At 43.0% G+C, this 26,160-nt stretch overlaps 1 protein-coding gene across 2 annotated transcripts in view; it reads right to left on the minus strand.

Annotated features, from left to right (window-relative positions):
• Window positions 1–26,160, minus strand: part of ppfia2 (PTPRF interacting protein alpha 2) — a 57,836-nt gene that overhangs the window by 29,078 nt on the left and 2,598 nt on the right. For both annotated transcript variants that reach the window (XR_011308722.1, XM_069671348.1), the window contains exons 2-11: window positions 23,705–23,869; window positions 22,351–22,425; window positions 14,768–14,878; window positions 9,676–9,897; window positions 7,315–7,461; window positions 4,943–5,077; window positions 2,868–2,951; window positions 1,889–2,020; window positions 1,715–1,777; window positions 1,482–1,573 (exon numbers count right to left, since the gene is read on the minus strand). Coding sequence is in view for 1 of the 2 variants with exons in the window: in XM_069671348.1 (XP_069527449.1) it covers window positions 1,482–1,573; window positions 1,715–1,777; window positions 1,889–2,020; window positions 2,868–2,951; window positions 4,943–5,077; window positions 7,315–7,461; window positions 9,676–9,897; window positions 14,768–14,878; window positions 22,351–22,425; window positions 23,705–23,815 (1,172 nt within the window). In the remaining variant the exon portion in view is untranslated. The remainder of the gene's footprint in view (window positions 1–1,481; window positions 1,574–1,714; window positions 1,778–1,888; window positions 2,021–2,867; window positions 2,952–4,942; window positions 5,078–7,314; window positions 7,462–9,675; window positions 9,898–14,767; window positions 14,879–22,350; window positions 22,426–23,704; window positions 23,870–26,160) is intronic.

The raw sequence follows: 26,160 nt of genomic DNA on the forward strand, positions 1-26,160 counted from the left end.
TAATTGTCACTTCTTGAAGGATCAGAGTTATTATGCACGCTTTCATGGCTGCAAATGGTTTGTCTACGGAGGAGATTAAAGCTGCTACTGTCAACATATCAGCGCTGTAATATTAGAAGTCCATGCATGAAAGGGAAGCCAGAAATCATCCAAGAATAGATACGGGTGGTTCAGTGATAGCAGTGGTGCTAACAATAGAGCAGAGCAAAATTATTCATCCGATACAGTTGAAATAACAAGACTGCTGCCGAAGAGAGTACATCTGTAGTCCTGCTTTTGATTTGCTTCATGTAACATAGAAAGACTCGGGTTGCACCTGGATAAATCTTTACTCTGTACTGGATCCTTTAAAGTCATCAAAAGACAAACAACCCAGACATTCATGTCTTCTTTTTCCAATCAATTGCTTGGCTCTCAGATAGTTTAAGTCTGACTAATGTTTGGACACAGAGCAAGCTTGGTTTGACGCAATTACCTAATTGTCTGTGTGCTCCAGTGAACTGAATCTAACTTTTGTTTAGACCCATTTCTGAGAATCATCAGACTGGCAAGTTAAATCACCGGAAGAGGCAAAGAAAGCTTCTCTTGAAACAGTCTGTAAAACCTGTAATAAAACTATTTACAATGCACTATGGGACAATCTTCAGTTATGAGTCATAACATAAGATTGTCCCGTAGTATTAAATAGGAGCGGCAGATGCTAATTCATTTAAAACAAGTGACTGCTTAACCCTCATGTTAAAGCAACTGAACAATTTTAGCTTAGCAACCGTAACTAAGCCTAACAGGGTTTTATGATTTTTTTTTGTGCGTGGGGCTGAAATAAAAGTGATTCTCAGCATTTAAACAGTTAAAAGGGTGGTGTCTCTTCTTTATCTAGCCTTCCCTAAACCAAACACACACACACAGAGTGTAAAGAATGTGTACATAATGCTAAACTAAAGATATTTATCTGCTAGCATAAGCTGTAAACATTAGCACGTATAAATAACTAGCTTACAAACTGCAGTAGCATGAGACTTTAGAGGTACTTAGAGGCATTAAATGTTTTGAGGGTTGCAGATATCATCTTGTTAATCCTATATGTCTTTAAGTTTGGGCAACAGTGTTTTTAACCTTTTCATATAGCCAACTTTAGCTTAATTAGCTAGCTAGCAACAGCTTACAACGCGTCCTGCAACAGATTTAATTTCAGCTTGAATTATCCCTCGCTAGAAATGACAAGCAAGTTTTTGTGTTCCTCTTTCTGAAGTTAAAGAACCATTGTATTTAAGTATTAGCCACATTATCATTGTAAATAGCATTATGTGCCATTCAAGATCAGAAAGCTTGACAGGGTTAGCAACAGCATCCAAGGGTGCCGGGCTTAGCGAATTAGCCAATTTCATGGGTTTAAAATCCAGAGACTTCCATGGTCCAATCAAACCTTCATATACCTACACACACACCTACACACACTCACACACACAAGGCCAACGTACCGTGAAAGGGTGGGTTCTGTGAGGGAGCCTGCCCTCAATCTGAATTGGTCGAGCTCTGATCTCAGTTTGTCAATCTCCTCTGCCAGATGTGACTGGATGAAACAATTCAACAAGACGTCATTACAGCACCCGTCTATGATACTGAACGCCAATAGAATGATTGTCTCAGTATATCATACAGAAGTCATATTAGTGCATGGAGCAGTCATCATTTCTTAATCTCTGATGCCTACTTTTTCATGGATTGAGTCCTCGTACTGTTTTCTGTAACCTTCCGAGTCCTGGATTAGTACATTCTGCAAAGAGAAGAAAACAAAAGTCAGGAGTGATACAATCCGTCTCCTCCTCACATTAGTGGACAGAACTGATATTGATGGCTTTCAATAGACATGGCAGCCATCTTTAACCTTTTCTTCTAGTGCCGCCATCCTCTCCTTTAGGTGGAGCTGAAGTCGCTCGTTGGACTCTGTGAGGAGTCTGTCCACCGTGTCTGAGAGTCGCTTGTTGTGCTCTTCATTCATCTTTTCTCTCTGTCGGGCCTGGAGGGAAGAAGTGCAGTGAAGTATGTCTTCAGAACTGAAGGGTTTTTTTGCAGTCATGCTGCTGCATTCAGAGAAATGTTGGCTGAAAAGCTTCTGGTTACTTCAAAGCAAAGAAATATCTATTTTGACCCCCATAATCAGTTGCGATAGGCTGCAAACACCTTAAATTATTCAGTAATATTCACCAAAAACCAGAGAAAAAAAAAAGACATAATAATGTTTAGAATATACCTTGAACTCGCAACCCCTATAGGGGTCCTGACCCCCAGGTTAGGAACCACTGCTTTAAAAGGAACAGTGGATTTTACAGTAAGATGTGTTGATTCTGCTTCAGCAACTTTTGACATTGAAAACGGTGTTCCTCAAGGAAGTCTTCTTGGTCCTATTCTCTTTAACTTTATTTAAGTTTTCTCTTGACTTTGTTGAAGCATAATGTTTTTTCTTTATTATATTGTTTGAGCAAGTTTTTCAGGTAAAAAAATCCAATAATTCACACAAGCTGTTCTGAGCTGCCTTGCCAATTCAGGGTTCAAATCAGGCTTTTTGATATGGTCTTTATTTTCCTCCAAGTAAGGAAAACCATCTTTTTTAACCCCTTGTTGAAGTTACAACCTTGCAGATGCTCGTATCTAAAATAAGTCATAAATTATTGACTCAGTTGTGAGTATTTTACAAATCATTCTATCAGCAGAATGTGTGAAACATTGATTTTGCCATGTGTCATTGGTGATAAATCATCCAATCAATGTGTCATCAGTCAGTGTCGCCTGAAGCTGTCACGCTCCTGCAGGAGCGGCTGCCTGCTTCACACGCCTGGCACGACGCCTCCTCCGCCGTGACTCACCCGCAGCAGCTCCTGGTTCTTCTCCTCCAGCTGGCATTCCAAGTGCCTCATTCGCTCCTCAATGCTCCCGTGACGCTCCTCCGCCTACACATGGATCACAGCATAGACAAAGACAAAGAGGGCACGATGATCTGCTGCTGATCTGTTTGACAGGGCGACAAAGAAAGCAGTGGCAACGACACAAGCCAAAGCCTCTATCCCAAACTCAGAGATGGAGATCTATCGGTTTGAAGCTGCAGAGAGAGCTGATTGAAACAAAGAAGGAGAAAGATGATGAAGGAGGCCACCAAAGGACAGAATGGGTGCTTTTCATTACACTATTTTGTGCATCCTCTTTTGATAGCATGTGCGCTTACAGCTAAGAGCTAAGAGGGGGGACGTCTTTTATCAAATGGCGTGACACAATAGTTTATTGTGTTTACAGTTTATTCTCAAAGTGCTGATCTGCAGAAAATATAACAACATAATGCCATGTGACAGCGCACATTTCAACTGCATACAGGATTATTTCATTACACAGTTTTGGGGCACAAAGCAGCAGTTTGCTTTTAGTTTGATTTTTTGGAATAAAATCAACAAACTTTGTAGAGTATTCTGCAGAGAGCAAAAATATAAGTTAATTAAAAAGCCTCAGTAAGCGATCCATCCATCCATTTAACTATCCAACTATCCATTGAACCAACTATCTATCCATCCAGCTATCCAACTATCCATCCACCCATCCATCTAGCCTTCCATCAGACTATCCGTAAATCTACCCATCCAACTATTGAACTATCCATCCAACTTTCCATCCATGCAACAATCCATCCATGCAACAATCCATCCATCCATCCATCTATCCTTCCATCAGACTATCCATCAATTTATCCATCCAACTATTCAACTATCCATCCATTCATCCATCCATCCAACTATCCAACAATTTATCCATCCAACTATTGAACTATCCATCCATGCAACAATCCATCCATCTATCCTTCCACCAGACTATCCATCAATCTATCCATCCAACTATTCAACAATCTATCCATCCAACTATTGAACTATCCATCCATGCAACAATCCATCCATCTATCCTTCCACCAGACTATCCATCAATCTATCCATCCAACTATTCAACAATCTATCCATCCAACTATTGAACTATCCATCCATGCAACAATCCATCCATCCATCCGTCCAGCTATCCAACTATCCATCCATGCAACAATCCATCCATCCATCTATCCTTCCATCAGACTATCCATCAATCTATCCATCCAACTATCATCCATTCATCCATCCATCCATCCATCCATCCGTCCAGCTATCCAACTATCCATCCATGCAACAATCCATCCATCCATCTATCCTTCCATCAGACTATCCATCAATCTATCCATCCAACTATCATCCATTCATCCATCCATCCATCCATCCATCCGTCCATGCAATCCATCCATACATGTATCCATCAATCTATCCATCCAACTATCATCCATTCATCCATCCATCCATCCATCCATCCATCCATCCATCCATCCGTCCATGCAATCCATCCATACATGTATCCATTCATCTATCCATCCATCAAATCCTCACTATGTAGAGCTAAGACCCGAAGAAGAGACTTGAGTGAGGGAAACGAGGAGACACGTTAGCGTAATGAAAAGCACCGATAATGAAAGAGGAAGAGAAATCCTCCAGCCCTGCCGAGTGTGAGCTCCAGCCAGAAGAGCCATGCAGCTGTCCCATGATGGTGGAACGGCCAGAGCAGAGTCCCAGGAAACACGCTCGCCACAAAACAGTAATACAATAAATGAAATCTGCTCTCTACAGGAGTTGGCAGCAGCTGTGATGTCCTGTGAGACTACCTTCCTAAGAATGGAGTTCATGTCTTGGAGTTTAGCTTCCATAACAAAGTGATAATCATCAGGAGAGGAAGAGGAGCTGGAGTCAGACTACGTGGCCGAGGAAGAGGAGAGGGACATGTTGACACATCATGACACTTACACAGAGAACAATTTAGAGACGAGGGTATCGGTGGGAATACTTAAGTGTGTTAATGCATGCATGCAAGTGAGCGTTGGTACCTTGGTGAGGGCCGCTATCCTCTGGGCGAGTTCAGCTTCCACCTCGGGCAGCGTCTCGGCCTTCCTCATGGTCTGCTGCAGCTTCTGCTCGGCCAGCTCCAGCCTCTCCTGTAGCTGCCTGTTCTTCTCCTCCATCTGCACACACAAACATCAACAGCATCAACAGGAGGTCTTTTAAAGGATTTACGAGGTATCGCATTCTGGAAATTCTCTTAGTTAGCTGAGGACAGTACAGTATTCTTGCTTTGTCCTGGCATATAATATAAAAGCTCTTCTGTGAATGCCAATCACTCCTTCTCTTGCTTTGAATGTCAGCAGAGCATCATCGCCTGGTAGAAAATAGAACCACAGATATCCGTCTTTAATGGAACTTGGAGCGGCTACCGAAGCTCTGGCATCGCGCCTCCACCCTTCTTCAAATAGCACCAAAACAAAGTCAGAATAGCAGCGGCTCTCTGCACTCGCCAAGAGTGACAGTGGCAACTTTAACTCAGCAGATACCAGTAATTGCTCTGATTAGACATACAGATACAGTACTCGCATTTATGAAGGAGGAAATTAAACCCAGCTTTCGGTGAAGCTGCGACAAAGTGACTTACATTTCCATGTTGCGTGTTAACACTTTTCTCGCTGCCTCGCTCGGAGCCTTGATCAGTTTTAAGACTCTTTTTTTGGGGATGGTTTGGCAGCCTTTGTCATAAGTGACAGATGCTCTGCTCCCCACAGCATCCGACCTGGCAGCTCAATAGGCAATAAATAGACCAGAGAGAGCCAGGGCTGTTGTGTTGCGTGTGTTAGTGATATTTTCTGTCTTTACGTGCATCACCGTCCCATTCGGTAAGCATGACAGTGTGGTTTTGTGTGCGATATCCTCATAGTTTCCCCTCCCTCCATCCACTGAGGAAGTGTGTGAGTATGTGGTAACAAGGTCATAGTCACTGGGGGGTTTCTGGATGCATTTAATTGATATAGTGCTCCTGTAGTCAACTTGATGAGGTCGATGAAGTTGGTTGCGTTAAAGCCAAATGAGGAAATGTTGACACAGAAATGAGATTCTGACCATAGACCTTCAGCTAACTTCATCCGCCAAATTAAACACCTGCGGCTGAAAGTAACCACCAGCAACGGATGCTAAACATTCCTAGCCGTCAATAAGCACTCTTAGAAAGCTGCTCAGCAAATTTAAATGCTATTGTTACTCATTTGAAGGGGTCGTATGCTTAAACATATTCATGTCTCTAAGCTAAATACGTAGCTAAAGCTAGCAGATTGTTAGCTTAAGTTAGCATAAAGACTGAGAAAAGGGGTTAGCATCTAGCATGGTAAACTATGTTTATAATTTTTGCTGGAAGAAGTCAACCAGCGGAAATTCTGTGGTCTATTGTTTGAGGCTAGAGTTTATTTTGGTTGTCGCCATCTTGTTTTTTGGAGACAGAAGTGACCATATTTGGACAAGAGGGTGGATTCGCATTGGTATGTTTCTATCCTGTAAACAAGTTGTTGTAGAAGTAGGAGCAGTGGAAAGTCCCAGAAGGTTTAGAGGTGCTGGTCGGGAGATTTTGTAACATTTGGGAAGAGCCAGGCTAGATGTTTCCCCCTGTCAGTACCCGATCCGTCCCCGTCACCCCCTGTTCCCAGTGTTTGTGCTAAGCTAAGCTAATGATAAAGCATTACATATTTACTTGAAACATTTGAGAGTGATATTATGTAACTCTGCAACGAGCCTATTTCCCGAAATGTCAAATTATTGCTTTAACACAGTTTATTCTTCGTGTCAAGCAACTTTCTCTGCAGCAAGGCCCGAAGGGCTGTTTGTGTGTCTCATGATTACTTCTGCTAATATCAGTGTGACATTCTTTCTATCCTTCCAGAGCTCAGCTGGTGCTTAAGCCTGCTCTCAGGAAAATGTCACTCAATCTTCTATGGCCAGGAAATGTATGTAATTGGCTGCGATGATTCAGAAATGATCTCTAAAAGGAGAATACGATTGTTTGATTATACTTTGAGCCGTGTGCATCTGCTCTAAGTAAAAATTCATTAAAGCCGTTAGAATTCCTGCCCCAGAAGTTATTTCCTCTGACATTATCTGACACAGTGTCAAGAGGTTTTCTCGGCTCTGAGGGCTCTGTTAACTGACAGGAACTTTCTATCTGACGCAACCAGCTGCATGCTTGCATAATTCCTTTATGAATCCAGTTACAGTGTTGAAAAATTGTTTGGCATGTCAGCTATTCATCAGCCATCTGGACCTACAGACCCACGGCTCAATTTTATGTAGATTTTTTTGTACCTATCCTAAGATAACAAAATGTATCTTGGAAATCTTTCAGAATAAAATCAGACATCAGAAACAATTGTTACATTATACAGACCTGTCTGAGGAACGCCTCCTTATTGGCCAGCTCGTTCTCCAGCTTGTCGTTGATGTCGTGCACTGAGGTGGACTCCCGCTGGGCGCTCAGGTAGCGTTTTTCCAACGTCACGATCCGTTCCTCCATGTCCTCCTTCTGACACATGGCCTGCGTGCAAACACAGTCAGAACATTTAGCCGACATTTAATGAGAGCATTCTTAAAACTACCTTCTCGTTTAGTCATCACCAGCTCTACCTCTCATTTGATTTCTTGTAAACTTAAGTTTTGCAATTTATCATCTGCACAGGCTTGTTTTATATTGCTCTGTAATTTCACTCCACCACAAAAATAATACAAGCTAATTAAAGCAGAAATCTCTAAAACAAGTGTGCGTAATGTTCCCATAACAGTGCGTACTGATATGACAATAAGGCAGCTGCTTGTAAATTGTAAAAGAACGCAAAAATTACAGCTGCTCCTTTTTCCCAGAAGCTCTTCAGTAGTTACTGAACTTGAAGTCTAAAACACAAAACAGAGCTTCAAGTCGGTTTTCTCATTAGATAACTCCATATATGAGAGACTTGTACATATTTTATCTCTAAAAACAGCTGTGATCTTGTGTCTTATGGTGCCGCCGTTAAGGAGAGGTTTCCCCCTCATGATGGCAGAATGATCTCTGAAGCTCTGAGAGGTAATTTCCTGCATGCAGGTGTAACATGGTGAATTATGCTTCCACTTGCCATGCTACCAGATCTAGATGTGTGTATTATGTTTATGTATTTTGTATATATAAAGTATATATTTTGATTCAGTGTTCAGGCACCCTACGTTCTTCTTAGTTAAAATTGTCGATGTTAGAGGTTCATGTCCCAGAATTGTGCAGATTATTTGTTTATTTTTGTTGACAAATTTGTTATCTTATCGATGCATATATAGTGTACCTAGTGTGTGCATAGAGTAGTGTAGGCATGGACAAAGTTGTATGTGCATTTGTAGATTTGCATGTTCACTATTATTTGCATATGATTTATAAATAAGACTACTGTGTTGACAGTAAGGAAATTAATACGGTGAGAGATGTTTTTGCTTTGGGTGATACTTCAATGATTAGCTTCACTTTGTTATTATTATTATTATTACCTTAATTGTATTTTTATTTTTGCATCTTTGTCTAATTATTGTTTGTCAAGCTACTTGGCGTTGATTGTTTATAAAGGTGTCACACCCACTTTTATTTGTTGAAACGCTGAAGAAAGCCTCGGGCTGAAACGCGTCTGTTTCATTCAGTTGCTGTTTAAGCATTAAAAGTTAATGACATTTTTGCGAGTGCTGATGTCTTTTGTGCTTACTGTGTTATATTCAAGTTGGCACCGATAGGTTTTGAGTTGAGCGCGCCAGCTTTTTTCTTGGTTTTACTATATTTGCATAGTCCCTATATTTGTTCTGCAAACATTAGCATGTATGCTGTGTTGCTAGCTGAATTAGCCCCTTGCTAAGGTGTGTGTGTGTTTTAACATCAGTGCTTCTATATCTCTAGTATCATCCTGAATGCATGTTCAAAAACATTCCAGTGATTGCATTATTTGTCCATCACCAGGTACATACTGTATATTTATATTTTGTATATGCTGTGATTTATATTGTTGGTGATAGCCCAGTTTAACTTGCCGATGTCAGAGCATCATCCTGAATGCGCGTTCAAGAACATTCCAGACTGGGGATCCTCGCCTGTGAGACTTTTAAAACACACTCGTACACCAGCATATGTCATTTCAAATAGCCCACACTTAGAGATCTGAATAAACTGCAGCTGTCGGAGAAGGCAATGCTTTATAATAACAATGGCTCGGGTTAGTAAGGCCGCGTTTGCCAGGCCACAATTACCGCGTCTGCCTGCATCGTTAGCAATCAATAGCAATTTCAGGCGCGGGCTGAAGTGGGATCGGCTTACATTCAAACCCAGTCCACTTCACTGGTATTCACCTCACACGGACATATATTGAACCGGCTTATGATTGGGCTCGTAATTGCCAATATCATGACAGAAACATCCTCGATTTTTGCAGGTAAGTGGACAGTTTTGCGCTCTCCTTGTTGACACTGAAAATAGTGTTTTACAAGAAAAGGTGCAGAGACAGATGTGAGTGTGTCCTTCAGATATCTTTTTATTTGCATGTTGCCCTCTACAGTAAAAGACATCCCTTTGTGTTCTATTTTTCATGTGTGGACGTGTGTGTACGGTGGATACAAACAGTAATAAAAAAGGAGTGTGCGAGTGTGAGAGTTTATGCTAATAGGAGCTTTTTTTAGCCTCCCGCTAGCCGTCTTTGAAGTCTCTCTTGCCACTGTTATTGCCTTGCAAATGCATGTGTGCAGTAACCTCTTTGATGTCCCTCTGGTACTTGTTGTTCATCTCCTCGGACTTGATGAGGTCCTTGCGGGCAGTCTCCAGCTCCTGCTCCACCTCGGAGACGCGGGAGGAGAGGGAGGACATGCGCTCCTTCATCTGGGCCAGCTCATAGTTCTGCTTTTCCAGCAGGTCCTGCAGCTCCACCACCTGGCTCGCCTCGTGGGCCGACTCCAGGGAGCCGTTGGACAGGCGCTGCAGGGGAGAGGAGAGAAAAGAAGGGAGGCTTTAGAGTCAGGGTCGCAAAAAAATCAGACTTTTCATCTGTTTTTAAAGGGAGGTGAGAGAGGAAAAACTTTACTCAGAACTGTATCTCCATTTTCACTCGAATTAGAATCAAACTACATTTCAATAAATCTAAAAATTGACATTACTTGGGCAAACTGATAACTAGGGCTGTCTGTATCGTGATATCATGGGCCACATATCGCGTATCGTATCGTGAGTTACCCTGTGATTCCCAACCCTCTGGTAACAACATTACGGAGGTTAAATTGATGTTTGGTACCCCTTTCATGTCTCCACAGTAAAAACGGAGCTACTTTAAGTTGTTAGCTTAGCGAAATGACAGGAAACATGGGGAATCAGTTAGCCTGGTTCTTTCCAACTGTTACGAAACCTTTCTACCTACACCTGTTAAACCATCTAACACTTAATATCTCATATTTACTGGACTGTAAAGAGATCATTATGGTCCAGACTATTTCCTGGAGTTTGCCGAACAGATATAGCTTGTTTATTAGCCTAGCTTTGTGGGAGCAGTAGTTGGACTTTGTTTCCTTTGGGCGATGAAATGCTAGCTGTCTCCCCTAGTTCCAGGCTTAATGCTAAGCTAACGAACTGGTGGAGGTAGAGGTACAAGAACTGTACAGACACGAGATGTTGTATCGCTCTTCTCGTTTTAGTCCGAGCAAGAAAGGAACGCATTTCCCAAACACCACATTTTTAAGCAGATTTGTCTTTTAAAAAAGTGTTTTAACAACCTCCAAAAGTTTGAATTTACAGTGCAAAAAATATAGAAACATTTGCAAGATTGAAAACAGACTATTTCCTGATGTCCTGTCATACTCTGGCTTCCTGTACTGAAAAGGGCCTTGACAGATCATCCTCGCTGCCTCTTCAGGCTCCATTTCCCTTCAGAGCTACACACATTAGCTCTCTGATAAATTCAGGCTCAGGAGTTCGAGGTTTTGGCTCTTCCCCCGCTTTGATTCTGGATTGTGGCCGAGAGCGTGCGACTGAGAGTCACTCCAGACTCCATTGGAGAGATTGCTCTGACACTTGCATTAGTGATACGATCGGCTCTCTCCCTGCGCGGCTCCACAGGTCTCTGCATGAGGTAGATGAATGAGGGGGAAGACGCAGAGATCTGACTTAGGGGTGTGGAGCTGAAATAAATCCGGTTACAGCTCTGTTATAAATAACACACTTCCTCTGACAGCACAGAGGCTGTTCGGCAAAGCTTCGTCTTCATGGTCGAATGTAGAAACTTTAAGTAAAGATTGAGCACTCACTTTAAAACCAGCTCTCATTAAAAAGGGAACAAATTTTAGGATTTAGCTCCACTTTATTGCAGAATGTCTCCACAGTCCCACAGATGATACATTATGCAAGCGTGGCTCCTGTTATTGTGCTTATTCCACAGTCCTGCAGCATTAAAGTATTATTAGAGAGAGGAAGTTTTAATGGGCATTTTTAATGACCTGAGAGATTAGGGAAAACTTTTGCATCCTCATGAGCAAATACATTTAAAGGGTCACTGCACCGAAATTACAAAACAATTTATTTTACTCCCCTAGTCGATTAGTTTTTGTTATATCTCCAAGGTTTTTTTTATATCTGGCAATGGAGTCAGGACTTCGGTTAGCAATAAGTCCCTTTGACAATAGTTACAGTGAGGTTTGAGGGTTTCCCAGAGAGTCAAGACATTACTTCTACAAACAGATTTTGCTGCTCGATTTTGCTATTAAAGTTTTCTTCTGTGCACGCTCAAGCGGTCCTAATTTTATTATAAATATTTAAATACTCGCTTTAGTTTTGTAATTTTGTTTAACCAACCACTTTTAAAGCATGTTATGAGGCTATAACTGCTCAATTCATATCCATCCATCCATTATCTCTACCGCTTACCGGGGCTGGAGGCGATCCCAGCTGTCATTGGTTGAGAGGCGGGGTTACACCCTGGACTGATTGCCCGTCAATCACAGGGCTGACACTTGAGCCCCTTTCCCAATGGTTAAAAAACCCGCTAACACACAAGGCGAATTTGTCACACTGTTGGAAAGGAAAGACCATGAGGTGAGAGAGCTTCTTCTGAGCCGAGTGGAAGAAGAAATAAGGCGGCAGGTTCCCGGCATGTTTGTGACGTCAGACGGTGACGCAGCAGAAAAGAGACCGAAAGGAGTATACTTCACTGGCAATGGGAAAAGGGACAATTATTAGCAGGTCCTCCCGGGTCTGAGAAACCTGCGTCCACACGTTCATTTTGGTGGAAAAGAGGTAATAGAGACTGACAAACTTTTATGCTCACATTCACACCTGCATGTCTTTAGATTGTGGGAAGAAGTACCCGGAGGGACCCCACGCATGCTCGGGGAGAACCTGCAAACTCCCCACAGAAAGGCCCCCTCGGCTGAACCAGGAACCTTTAAGCTGTGCGGCGACAGCGCTAACAACTGCAGTGTTTAATTCAGATCATTTAACACTATAAACAACCTTTAATATGTTTTCGATTACAACTGGAAGAAAAGGGAAATTGCTGATTTTCTAATTAAATAAAAAAGACGACAGAAGGATGAAGAAGAAACAAGCTGAAGCCATTAGTCGTGTTCAGCAAAGCCTACATTTATGTGTGTTTATGTGCAGATATACTACACTGCTGTAGGATTAAACATACTAATATTGTTTCATAAAGTAAATTTAACCCAAGTCTAGTGAGGGTTAATGACTCCCAGTGCAGAGCTGCACGTTTACTGAATGAAATATTAAGAAGCTGAATGAACCGTCCTCGTCTGTCAGACTGCATCGGCTGCTTATCAGGAGGATCCAGGTCTATTCTAAAGGCGTGAGCGCTCACTGGGTCAATATGCACTTCAGAATGACTCCTCTTCTCTCTCTCTCTCTCTCTCTCTCTCTCTCTGACCTCCTTCCTCCTGTCACATTCATGACAACCACAGGTTGCGTGAGTATCAGGAGGAGAGGATCGTGCTTCCGATGTGATGCCACGCCTGTTACCACGGTGACATTGAAGAACCGGCCCTCGCTCTCACGTCAGCACATTTTAGCAGTTAGCACACGTGTGCGATCTCTTCTGCAAACACACGCATGAATAAAAACCCTGCACGTATTCGCTGCTTTTATCTCGAGCGAAACAGACGATCGCCGTCTCATCATTAGCAACAACACACGCTTCATCATCTTACTCCCGACATTCCTCCCCGCTCCTCCTCCAGCAGACCAGCCGAGTAACAGCATCTCCATTGATCTTCCCAGGTATCCTCTGTTTGGATGCTGCGGCCAGCATGTGAAAGTGATTTCAAAGGCGTGCGTTGGGATTCGGGGTCGGTTGTTTCAGGCTCTGATGTTCTGTCTGTTCTGTATAATCTAGTAAACGTGGAAGCTGTTACTCCTCCGTCTTTAAATTAATAATCAGAGGAGGATTTGTATGCAGCTCCGAGGGTTCACATGTGCTCCTGCATAATGAGGTCACAGTGAGAGCTCTTACATCTGACTGTGGGTCACCTTCAAACATCGAGCTGAATGTAAGATCAGAACCTTCTTAATGTGCGATCAAAATCTATAATAAGATGAATATTATGTTAAACAGTTGATAGAGCAGGAGGAGCTGATTGTGCAAGAAATATTTGTGCTATTCCACCAAACTAGAGATGCAGACTGATGATACACGACTCAGGTGTCTGAGCACGTCAAACTGGGAGACTAGGAGACCCCAGGGTAGACCCGCAGCTCACTGGGGGGGATTATATATCCCACCTTGCCTGGGAACGCCTCGGGATCCCACCAGGAGGAGCTGGGAAATGTTACCCGCTGCCACAGCGATAAGGGGAAGAAAATGGATGGATGGCGTATATGAAAGTAAACCCATCCAACCTTTGCTTTAATTTAAGACCAAGGTGCTTGTAAATATTTGATCTCATTTCAAGACTATTAGAGCTTTCAATATATTCCAACTTATTCAGTGTATTAGAGAGCGATAGTCCCCTTTCAGGCATCTTAACTTGAATATTTTGTTTTACATGTAACTGATGTTTTAAGACTTTTGTAGTGGGTAAACTTTTGTTCTAAGGCTGCACTGTGGTGCAGTTAGAGCTTTCAAGTTCCGGTTCGGACATAGCGAGCCTTTCTTTGTGGAGTTTGCATGTTCTCACCGTGCATTGCGTGGGTTCCCTCCGGGTACTCCGGCTTCCTCCCACAGTCCAAAGACATGCTCGTTAGGACTCTAAAAGTGCCCGTAGGTGTGAGTGTGAGCCTGAAAGGTTGTCTGCCTCTGTGTGTCTGTGATTGACTGGTGATCAGTCCACCTCTCGCCCAGTGACAGCTGCGATCGGCTCCAGCCCCGCTCGTGACCCTGAACAGGATTTTATTAGATCTAGTCTGGACGTTTTTGCAGAATTTTTTGGTGAAAAGGGAATACTTCTTTTTTTAAAATTTATTTTTGGGCTTTTATTGACAGAGGGAGGACGGCGGACAGTGTCGGAAACAGAGGAACAGAGTGGGGATGACTCGTGGGGATTTGGAATCGAACACAGGGCCGCCACATCGAGGACTGCAGCCCCAAACTTTTACTGTATTTTGAAATTTATTTTTTCACAGTAAACTATGAGATAAAATGCATAGAAAAAAGTCATGACATGTGGACCCCATGTGGTCCTACATTAACTTGACTCACTGTAACATGCCCAATTAGATTAATGCAAAGCTTGACCACCTCCTGCATGTTGACGTATACCTTGACAGCAGTATCCACTTTTGCGTCCAAGGGAGGGTCATACCAAAAACTGTTGTGTCCGACTGTGAGTTGAAAAACATTTTCGAGGACTCTCACCTTGCCGTGGACCTTCTGTTGAGCCTCAGTGCCCTCCAGGATGTCCTCTCCTCCGTCTCCAGACGCCACTTTCCTCTGAATGTGAGCATTTTGTTCCCGTAAGGCCACAATCTGCAGGAGGACAACAAGGTTAAAAGAGCTGCAATAAAAACACTGTATTGTTGCATTTCTTTTAATTAAACGTTGCAGCACAAAGCTCAGTGTTTGATTGCATGCAGTTAACCTCATGTTTCCCTGTTATGTAACAGCCGTTAATTACAGTATGTCCCCTTCTGTAGGACTTTATTGAACATGGCTGTACCCAGCATGAAGCTGCAAACATGAGAGCGCTGACACAATGACTGTAATTATCGTGTTCTGCGGACCTCGCGTCTCCTTACAGCACCTGAAGAAAGCGTCCTGAAGTCATAATCCTGTCAGACGGCTGACCGGCAACAACAATAATCATCCTCTTCTTTGACAGACACCATGTGATTATCACCCTCCTCATCATGAAGAGGAGAAAGGTGGGCAGCGTTCTCGGGCTGTCTCATAAACAATCTGACGCTCGTGAGACTTCGTGGAGCCGCTTGAAGCCTCCAAAACACGACTTTACACAACCTGAAACATGTGGAAGGACAATCTGAAGCACGCAAAACATCTCAAATGACCCTCCAAGAATGTCAGCCTCCTGGCAAACTTCCTGCTCGTAAAAGTGTACATTTGAAAAACACTGCAGTAATTATGCAGCTATAGTGTGAGCCTTTCACTACAGGCTAACCCAGCCTCTACCTGGAGGAGCCTGGAGGGTGAAGCTAGGTCATCATGAAGATTCAGGTGTACCTGCTGGCTGTGTGCAGAGGCGTGTTCAATGCACGACTCCGAAAACAGTGTGAAAAGCCGCAAGCAACTTTGAGGTGTGTTTTTTCTCATTTGCAGGAAGCTTGCTTTGCAGGAAACACAATATACAAGACTTAAGGTTACCAGGGTAACCCCGGTTCTCTGATACCCGAGTAAGGTATCATTTAAATAAACGTACTGCTTTGATTCGCTGAAAGTGAACGCAGCCTACGACTTTCTCTTCTCCCTGCTTTACATCTTCTTGGTGAGCTTTCACTCCATGTTCTTTTTTTGTTACATAAAAATAACTATCCACTTTTATGGTCTCCTTTCTTGTAAAAAACAGGTTGTTACAAATTGAAAACACCACAAAATGGGCTGTTACTATTTAAGGAAATTGTTATTGCAACTTTATTTTTCCTTTCATTTTGTCAAAGACTGTATTTTTACCGATATCCAACAAGCAGCTATTTTCCTGACGTCCATATTTGTTTCTCTCTTTTATTGCAGGGATCAAGGCTACACGGTGGTGCAGTGGTTAGCGCCTCACAGTAGGTTCCTTGTTCGATTCCCGGCCTTCATGTGTGGAGTTTGAACAGTTTAATGGTTGGAAAACAAACAACTTTGCTGCAATCTTTCCTTCATTTACAACACGTTCACAGACAGGAAAATAACATGTTTACCCCCGTATGTTTAATCCCTGTGATTGACAGGCGATCAGTTCAGGGTGTAACCCCGCCTCTCGCCCAATGACAGCTGGGATAGGCTCCAGCACCCTTGCGCGACCCTGAACATGATAAGCGGTATAGATAACGGATGGATGCAGAGACCATCAAGTTGCTCCTGTAGTTACATTTTTAAAGGTACATACCCCTGTCTACTTGCTCCTACTTACCTACTGCTTCTATTTAAGATGCAAATTGTGCTTTTAGCATGACGTGAGTCTGAATAACTTTCTAAAAAAATCTGTAACTTTTGTTGTTTTTTGGTCCGACGCCGTTTCTGCTATGAGACGCACCGCAGTACAATCTATAGTATTTATGCAGTTCGCTTTGAAGGGAGTTGATAATACGCTCACTGGAAGGTCGTCTTTGTTCTGAACAAATAACCAGCGATGATTGAAAATCATGAGGGAGAAAATTGCATTTCTCTAAACATGAGGTATTTACTGAAACAGTGAAGGAAAGGAGGACGATCAATGAGACGACTGTCAATAAGGTAAACAAGGCTTTAAACTCACATCCTAAAGTGCCCTCATTGACATCACAGCGAGAGTTGGTTCACAGTGGACAAGATCTACCTTTAATGAAGCTCGGGCATTAACTCCGCAGCCGCAGATCATCCTGCGACAGCTTGGCTTCTCCTTCCTGGTTACACACCGACTACACTGTTCATTATTTTTAACGAGGGCATAATTATGCCTCCGTATGTTTCTGCGCCTTTATTCTGAAAGGGTCTGTAATTTCTCCAGCTCAGAGATCAAACACTAACACCACCCGTGATATAAAGGAGCAACAAATGACGGATGAATGGACGCGTCTCCAGCTGGGAAATTACAGACAGGAGAAGTTTACCAGATGCAAAAAAATGAACGTGACGCCTTTTATTTCTATTTGATGTTGTTGATCTACGTCTCATCAAAGGCAGACATCTAACAGAGGGAGATTTCCTTATCTTTCCGCAGCACTCCTGCGCTGGGCTGAGGCTGACGGAGGTAATGCAATGAAGGACGGATTGGACGGATGTTGAAGAGGAGGGAAGGAGCGGAGGGATGGAGGAGGTTCTTAGAGTATAAAAGATTGATTTTGTCAAGGTGAGAGCTGGGGGCATGCAAGGGCTGGTGCAATGCGCTTAAATTACGATCAATCACATGCAGCGGAGCAAATGTATGTGCACACACACACACACACACATATGCACTTAAGTCCTAAAAAGATGCACTTTTTTTAGGTGAATTTCCAAGTTTGTGAGTGGAAAGAAGAAGCAGGAAAAGAAAGGGTCCCAAGCTGACGTCCTCCATGTTTTTAAGATTTCTACTACAAAGTCCTCAAACTACAAGTGTAATGTTTATAACCCCAGACGAACATATCTGTCTGAAGACATTACTAGAATAACATGTTTTCAAAGACCTGTTTTTCTCAGTGATTATTTACTCCGAAGGGTTTTGCACAACACGGCCTAAAAAAACTTGAGATTCGATTGCATTTTTCCTTCAGACCGGGGTCCCCGAGGACGCCTCCTAATTGTTGCACCAATTAAAAACGAAAACAATTTTACAAGGTCATTAAGAACGGCTTCATTTTTTACACGCAGTTTGGGAGTGTAAACTCGTTTACCCATTTTGGGGAAAAGTATTAGAACGCATCGGTTTAAAAACACCTACATCACCAAGACTGTGCATGCAAGTGTCCAATATGTCAAAATATGACTCTGCTATGATAATGGTTGCCATGGCTGCACGAGTAATCCTCAGATTATGGAAAAGCACATCCTCTCAGGATCTTAAAAAACGGATGGAATATACTGTGTTAGAAATAATATCATGTGAACAGATGTTTGCTGAGGAAGGGGAGATCTTTAAAGGCTTAATGTGCAACATTTTACACATTCATATATCTGATATCAAGTATGGCCTATGTAAATATATCCTGGAAGAGAGAGAAGTCAAACTCCCTCTGAGTGTGTTGTTCTCAGCTCTTTGTTTACATGGATAGAGGAACATTAAGGACGATACCTAACTCTCTGTTTATTTGAAAGTTACCCTTGCTCGTTTATTGTTCAGCAGCGTTATCATACCTGTGTAATTAACCGTGCTAGCGGGGGGCTGTAGCAACATGCATAGTAAACTAAAGTGTGCTAACAGTACAATGCTGGCTGCGGTCTGTTGCAGCTCAAGCTAAATGAGCCTGTGCAGGCCTACCAAACAATTTGGATTGTTCTGTTATAATTCTGTTGAATTGCTGCTACATAGTAGAACATAACGCTTAGAAATGTCTCTGAAACGGTTCAGCAGAATAGGCCGGGCGGGAAAAGTAGCAGGTTTGCAGAGGTGTGGCCAAACCTCAGGTGCAACATCTACTGGACATAAAAGTTGCATATTAGGCCTTTAAAGGATAACATGGGGATTTTTCAACCTTGACCCTTTTTTCCCACGTGTTTGTGTTACAACAGATCAGAAGGTAAAGTAGCATGGCTGCCACAGTGTTGTCAGTCACTTATTATAACGATCTGAGCCTGTCAGGAGCAAAAACAAGCACTTTTAGTGGCTGTATATTGGCGGTGCCCCGTTCAGTTACATTGTATCTCATTTGGCGGCTGGCGGCCGGTGCTCCCTCCCTGAATCCTGCAAGATTTCAATAATTGTTGTCTCCACTAGTCACTTACACACAAACACATGGGAAAATAGGCTCTGGGTTGAAAAATCCCGAAGTTAAGAGGTCATGGGACCGTTTTGTCACTCATAGCATCCCTGGGACACTGGGTGAAATGATGTAATTGCTTTATGTTTGTTTATTTTGGCTGTTTTTTATGTGCAAATTAATCACAAGCCTTTGAATATTTTGTAACTCAAAGTTATGACACTGTCAGTTTGTATATCTTTAAATAAATAAAGACTTTAATAACAAAGAAAGAACAAATTGATTGACAAAGTCTTGAAAAAAGCACCTGTGAGATATGAAGTAAGTAAACCTCTGCAGGTACACAAACATGAGTGAGAACGCCTGTTAGCTAATGGACAGCACTTTAGATGATGTTAAGTTCTACCTATGGAGATAACACTGCAAACTGCACTTTAAGCTACTGAGTCACTTGTTTATTATATAATTTGAATGTCATGTATATTCAAGGCAATCATTTTCGGCCGTGTTCATGATGTATAATTTTCTTCTATCTGTTCTCTCAATGTCTAATTGTGATGGGACTATGGGTGCAAATTAGCTGCTGGTCACTTCCACTTTATATCTGCTTTGAATGTGTCACAGTGTTCATTATGATGTTCGCTGTCCCCTATAAATGAGCAAAAAACATCAGTTCCACCACAGTCTGTATAACCGTTTGTTTCATAACAACGAATCGCAATCAGCAGCAGTAATCAGCGCGAGGCCACTTAAACACCTGTGACTGCATCAGGTCAAAGGTCGGCGATTTCATCAGGCACAGCCGTGTTGTCGAAAAGCCCCGCGGGGGAGAAAGGACTCGAAGCAGACCTCCATCACAAATCAATTACCGGTTCACTGGCTCCCGGCTCTGCCCGCCTCCCTGGAGCCTGTGAGGTGCGGACATTTTTATTCCGCAAAGAAGGTTTAACTGCCTCTTCCAGCGCCTCAAGGTCCAATCACTCATCTGTCCGCTGCTCTGACAACTGTAGTGTTAACCATTTATGAGGGACGGCCTGGCAGATGTACTGTACGGGCTTTCTAACCTTGGCTGTGTGATGTGAGAAATATCTTCAAAGTGCTGCGTCCTCTCCACTGAGACGTCTGTCAGAGAGTTAACAGTTCAAAAAGCAGACTTTGTCCAAAAGCTGTAAAAGAAAAATGAGAGACAGCTCTGGGAGCCAGGGGCCTGTCATATTATTTTTTAACTCTTCCCTCCTTTATTTGTTTTTGCTTTTTCCCTTCACTACCAGACCACAAGCATCTCATAGCTCACCGCTAATGGTTGACCAAATGTTAACCAAAGGTCAATAAGCAGCATCTTAGTTGGCCAAGTTTTGACTGGTCAGATAGTCGTGGAAAAAAAAGCCTTAAACTACAATCAGGAGCTTTAGCTAGTTAGCAACTATAAGCTAGGCTCAAGCTAATTTAATCAGCAAAAAGAAACAAGCGCTCTCCCAACTACGTTCGTCAGTTAGCAGCTAAGAGCCAGGCTTAAGCTAACTAAATAGGCATAAAGAAACCAACAGTCCCTCAAGTATGAGCCTAACTATGTTATCTAGAAAGCAGCTGTGAGCCAAGCAAAGTATTCTCTCTATATGTTTGCTAGTTAGCAGCTACGAATCAGGCTTAAGCTCACTGAATTAGCATAAAGATCCAGCAGTCTCTGTAAAGCTAATTAGCAGCTATGAGCCACGCTAAAGTTGTCTGTAGAAGACTAAAGAGGCCAGAAGCCAACTACGTCAGCAAGTTAGCAGCTACATGCCAGGCAAAAGCTAACTGATTAGCCTAAAGAAATCGGCAGTTGCCTAACTATGTTAGCTAGAAAGCAGCTATGAGCCAAGCTAAGTATTCTCCCTATATGTTTGCTAGTTTGCAGCTTCCAGTCAGGCTTAAGCTCACTGAATTAGCATAAAGAAACCAGCAGTCTCTGTAAAGCTAGTTAGCAGCTACGAGCCACGCTAAAGTTGTCTGCAGAAGACTAAAGTGTCTAGAAGCCTACTATGTCAGCAAGTTAGCAGCTACACGCCAGGCTAAAGCTAACTGACTCAGCCTACTTAGCAGCAACATGTCAGGCAAAAGTTAATTGAATCAGCCTAATGAAACCAGCAGTCTCCAAAGTACATAGGCTAACTAGCGGCTACGAGCCAGGCTAAAGTAGACTAAGGAAGCCAGAGGTTTTCCAGCTACGCTAGCTATTGAGTAGCTATGAGACAGGCTAAAGCAATCTGGCATTTTGATGCTCATTATCCCAGTTTGGTAAGCCGTCTCTTTTTTGTAGCACAGTGTTAACGATGTTACTTATGGCTTATTTAGTGGAATTAAAGCCATTTTCCAGTCCCCCCAAAAATGTGAAAATCTGAAGGCCAGTGAACCAATTAAAATCTTTAGCGAGGGATGACCCTTCCTCTTCCATCTCCTTACCATCCGAACATCATCACAGTTTGTCTCCACACTTTGTCAGATGACCAACTGCAACTCCTGCTCTCTCATTAACGCACACACCTGCCTCCGCCTCCCACCTGCCATCTCTATTCCTGTCTTCTGCCACTCTCTCTGCAAGTCCTCCTCACTGTCTGCCCTTCCAGCAACTCTTAACTGCACACTTCCCCTCTCTGCTTTTCACTTCATTTTCCCCTCCACACCAACTTATATTCCAGGAGTGGTAGACTGGCAGGTCTGACAGGCTGTGAAGTGGCAGCCTGAGGGGGTTTCTCTCAGCTGGAACAGGACCATCTGCATTGCAATAGTTGCTGGTTACTCCTGTATGCCCGAGCCGGGAGGTTGAGGAGGAGTTCGACCACGGTGGGGAAAGCGGCCACTCTTGTGTCAGCCACTCATGTGTACAATGATATTTTGTGTTCCTGTCTGTAGGGATGAGAACAAGTGAAGCCTGCAGAGGTGCTCTAGTTGTTTCTGTGGTTTTGGGGCTGGTATATAATTCAGGACACGCTTCTAGACAACAGGACACACCGCTGAATCTTTTAGATTTATATCCGAAGAAGTCAATACATACATTTTTGTAGTATTTCTTTTACCTTGTTTCTAATTTATTTTATGTTAAACTTTTTAGAACAATTTTTTAATCGTCTTATATGTAAAATATTTAATTTTGGAGGTATTTTACAACTTCCTCTGTGTATTTTTAAACCTCACTTGCTTTTCTTTATCAATAAATATGGACTAAATTTGCCTCACTTGCATTTAAGCACGTATATCCTAATTCTGACGAAACAAGACACTAACCATGTACATCCCTCACATCTTTGATATATGTTAATTCTATGTGCAGTTCATGTAAAGTTAGCATATTTTGGAATGAAAACAGCCTCTAAGTCACAATTTGGTATGTAAACAACACCACAAAGTGAATGTGGCAGCTCTCACCTCCTGATTGGCTGCTGTGAGCTCCTCCTCCAAGGCGGACACCCTCTCCAGCGACACCCGTAGTCTCTCCCGCACCTAAAACAAAACGAAACATGTCATCATCTGCCAGTACATTTTTTCTTTGATTGACCATCTTATTAGCATGTGAGGACAACTGGATATGTGCTGAGGTTAAAGTGGTAATCTCAAAGATCTCTGTTTGGTTCTCTTTGGCGCCACCTATAGCCGTGTCGCATGTGTGACGTCCACGGTTGGCTCCAGTTGTTACGCTTTATTTCCTTTTCAGACTGTTTGCTTCATCTGAGCGTCAAATTTGTTTATCTTTCTTTGGATTTTCACTTCTTGTTGAAGTTGTATCTGTAGTCATCCATCTTGTCTTTGTTTGTTCAGCCATAGTAGATTACTGTTTGCTCGCAACACTTGCAGAGAGCGGAAAAGCAGCCGCTTAGCTCCGCCTACCCTCTCTGGCAGACCAACCACTGCTGGGTGATGGGAAACGCGTCACTAGGCCATAGACTCAATCATTGTTACCTCAATTTAAATGAAAGTATGAACTTTGAGATAATTTCTTTAACTTATAGCTAAGGTTCTGAGAGAAAACACACATTTTTTTCTGCCAAAAAGATTACTTCTTGAATTCCAGTCTAGTAACTAAAGGGTTAACATGACAGAAAAGAAGCACCACTGCTGCAGTCTGTCCTCTTTTCCTCCCTTAGCCTCACAATAACACTTTACTGTGGCTTCAAAGCGGCGTTATGAGGCTTTTATAGCTTTTAAAGCGCTGGCTGCTGAGAGGACATTCCCCTCCTGCTCTCCTCTCTTCCTCTGTAAAAAAAAATATTCACAGCGTCTTTATCCGTCGCGGCTGTGATGGAGCAATTTTTTGCACCGCGTGGTGACCGCGCACCACCGCTGCTGCCGCCCAATAGGAGGTTGATCCTGGATTAGATGTTAGCTGGCGTCCGAGTAGGGATGTCCCCCCCCCTACAGCTGCCCAAGACAGCGTTTATTCCCTTGGAAAGCATGCTTTATAAATGATGGCTTTTAGAGCAGAGGATGAATGGATTACAGGGCGGTGGTGATAGCACACAGGGGGCAGAGGTCACAGATCAGCAGGCTGTGAGGAGGCAGGAGAACGTCCCTCCACCATGGCTTTCATTCTACCTTGCACTTTGCTGCAGTACATATAAATATCAGCAACAAGTCCCCATAGTGTTCTGTTTTTACAGGAAGCACTTAAATATGTGAAATCAAATACTTTCCCGAGATACAGCAGACACACTGATTCCTGATACTGCTGCACACGCTGCTTACACCTTGAATTGAAAGAATGTGCTAATGGAGGTTCGCTTACCTTCTCATCGAGGGCTTTGTGGTGTTCAAACAGGGACTTGAGCGCTTTCAGGACCTCGACTTCACTGGAGACCCCCGAGGGAGACTGAGCCTGCCGTTTGACCACCGTCATCCGGAGAGACCGCTCGTGTCGGGACACCAAACACTCCAGATGCTCCAATAGTAGCTGAGGAGACATAGAGGAGGAATCATTATCATCATCATCTGAAAGGTGGAAATCCTCCTTACAGCAGAATAATTAAATCATGTAAAATGTCAGGCATTATGTGAGAGAATCCAGTATGAGGAACACGCCAAGGCTCAGCTTAATTTAGTGGTTCCCAAACTTTTTCTGCGTGGAAAATATTTTCATACGCCACCATACTCATCGACACGAGTTGAGCATTTGATGGCACAGATGCAACTTTAGTATAGCGCACTCTGTTGGGCATGAGTTGAGTTTAGGGCTGAAACAACCATCGCAGGACGTGCCATAGTAGAGCAAATGAAGTGAAGCATGTAAAGCTGCTACTTTATTGCTGCTTGGTGCAAAAGGAAAACTCAAAAGGAAAGTCTGTCTGATGTCATATTAGCGCAGCTATTCACCAGAGCACACAGAGACCTGACCGCTGTGCAGGAATGTCTGTGTGTCACCTGCATGTAAACTGTCAACAAGCACCTGACGCTGCTGCTGCTGCTGCTGTCACACGCGATGTCAGCTGGATGATTGAGGCTTTCAGTTACGCCAGGCGGCTTTTTGGTGAGTGCATTCCCGTCATCAGCAACACGCGTCCTGGTGCTGGTTAACACTGTGGCCACTTAAACGGAGCGTTCACGGGGCGGACGTGCCGCGGAGTGTTTACTTTTAGTGGGAGAGCTATGATTCTTCATATTTCATTGTAGTAGTTGTGACGTATAGATTCACCATCAGCCTTTAGCAGACAGTCCTTTCACAAGATTAGCCAGCAGTACAGACCTGTGCTTTTTCTGAGCCTTGCCACGCCCCCCCGTCATTACCTGGGAATCACTACCTTAATTTAAGCACTGATATAAAACATTGAATTCATGTTTGCCTTATTAGGCTTTCTCGTAGGTCTTTAGAGCAGATCAACGACATAATGAGGTTACTATACAAAGAAAAAGAGCGATAGAGAGAACTTTTATCCAAGTCAGATATCAGAAAAAGTATGAAGGCTGACTCAAAGACTTCAGATATTCTGAAGAAGAAAAAAAAGAAACATTTTTTGCTCTAAAAATTGAGGAAAAAAACATTGAAAAGTTGTCGTTTTAAAGTCTAACCAACATGTTTTATCATAAACAAAATCTTTCACATCACATTCTTTTAGCACTGTCATAATTAGCATCATTACCCACAGAATGTTGTTAGATTAGAGTCACAACCTGAGCTAATTGCTTTAACAGAAGATGTAAAGTAAATGACAGTAAACATGTCCTATTTATTCTAAGGGGAATGAACTGTAAATACAGCGTCTCTTCAAAGTGAAGGTATGAAAGATGCCAAACGAAAGTCATTAAAAATCCACTCTAAAGTAACTGCACTCCTTCCAGTGGTGCACAAAAGGGATTATGCTAATCTGGGTTGCTAGGTAGCATGACAAGTCTGCTGCCAGCACAAGGACGGAGGAGATAAGATGCGAGAGCTGCGGGGCTGACTTTGGGAAATAACAACAACAACAACTGGGAGTAAACAAGCCGGATGTGACTGGGAGGCAGAAAACCAGTGCAGATTTTTTCTCGCTCTATTTTTGAAATCAGTGCAAAGATCATCTGCTTTTATCTCCTCTAGTTACGCGTCAGTGTTAGACTCTGTAGCTGTTTCATAGTGATGCAGATCTTAACAATCACATGATATCATATCAAAAGATCTGTTGGAGGGTGAAGTCCCAGTGTTTCCCTGACATGCCGTCACTTCCCTCGTCCAAACAGCCACCTCTGAAGGCCGCCAACAAGCTGCAGCTACATCACAAACTTTAAGATAAGATTTGCTAACATTGCATTAGCTGTGTCATACTTTTCCTGCAGGATTAAAGCGAGCAGCGTTACAATCACTGCAGGGGAGTAGTACGTGCATGCAGGGTTGAAAAAGAGCCCATGCCAGCCTCCACTGCAGCTTCAAGGAGCCTGAGCGTCGTCTCCCCTCTCGTCCGTCTGACTCAGCCGTCTCTGAGAGTCTCATCTGCAGCCATCATGTCTACGCGCGGCATGTTCTCCTGCACACTCGACAAAACGCCCACTGCTGAATCAGTCACAAAGTGAAAGTGAAGGGTTCGGCCTCAGGTAATGTCCTCATAACACATGCGTGTCATTTTGGCGGTGATGCAAAAATCAGCCGTCATCACATCAGCCACTCTGTCTGCACATGCCTTCAAAGATTTAATTACAAACTGTTAAACCCTACAAGCGACAAAACCCAGCTTAATTAAAGTTTCCTGGTAATTGCCCATCAGAAGATTGGAG

The sequence above is a fragment of the Semicossyphus pulcher genome, unplaced genomic scaffold (assembly GCF_022749685.1).
Source record: "Semicossyphus pulcher isolate SPU_LCO1_2020_fin unplaced genomic scaffold, fSemPul1.0.p SCAF_20, whole genome shotgun sequence".
In the NCBI taxonomy this organism is placed as follows: Eukaryota; Metazoa; Chordata; class Actinopteri; order Labriformes; family Labridae; genus Semicossyphus; species Semicossyphus pulcher.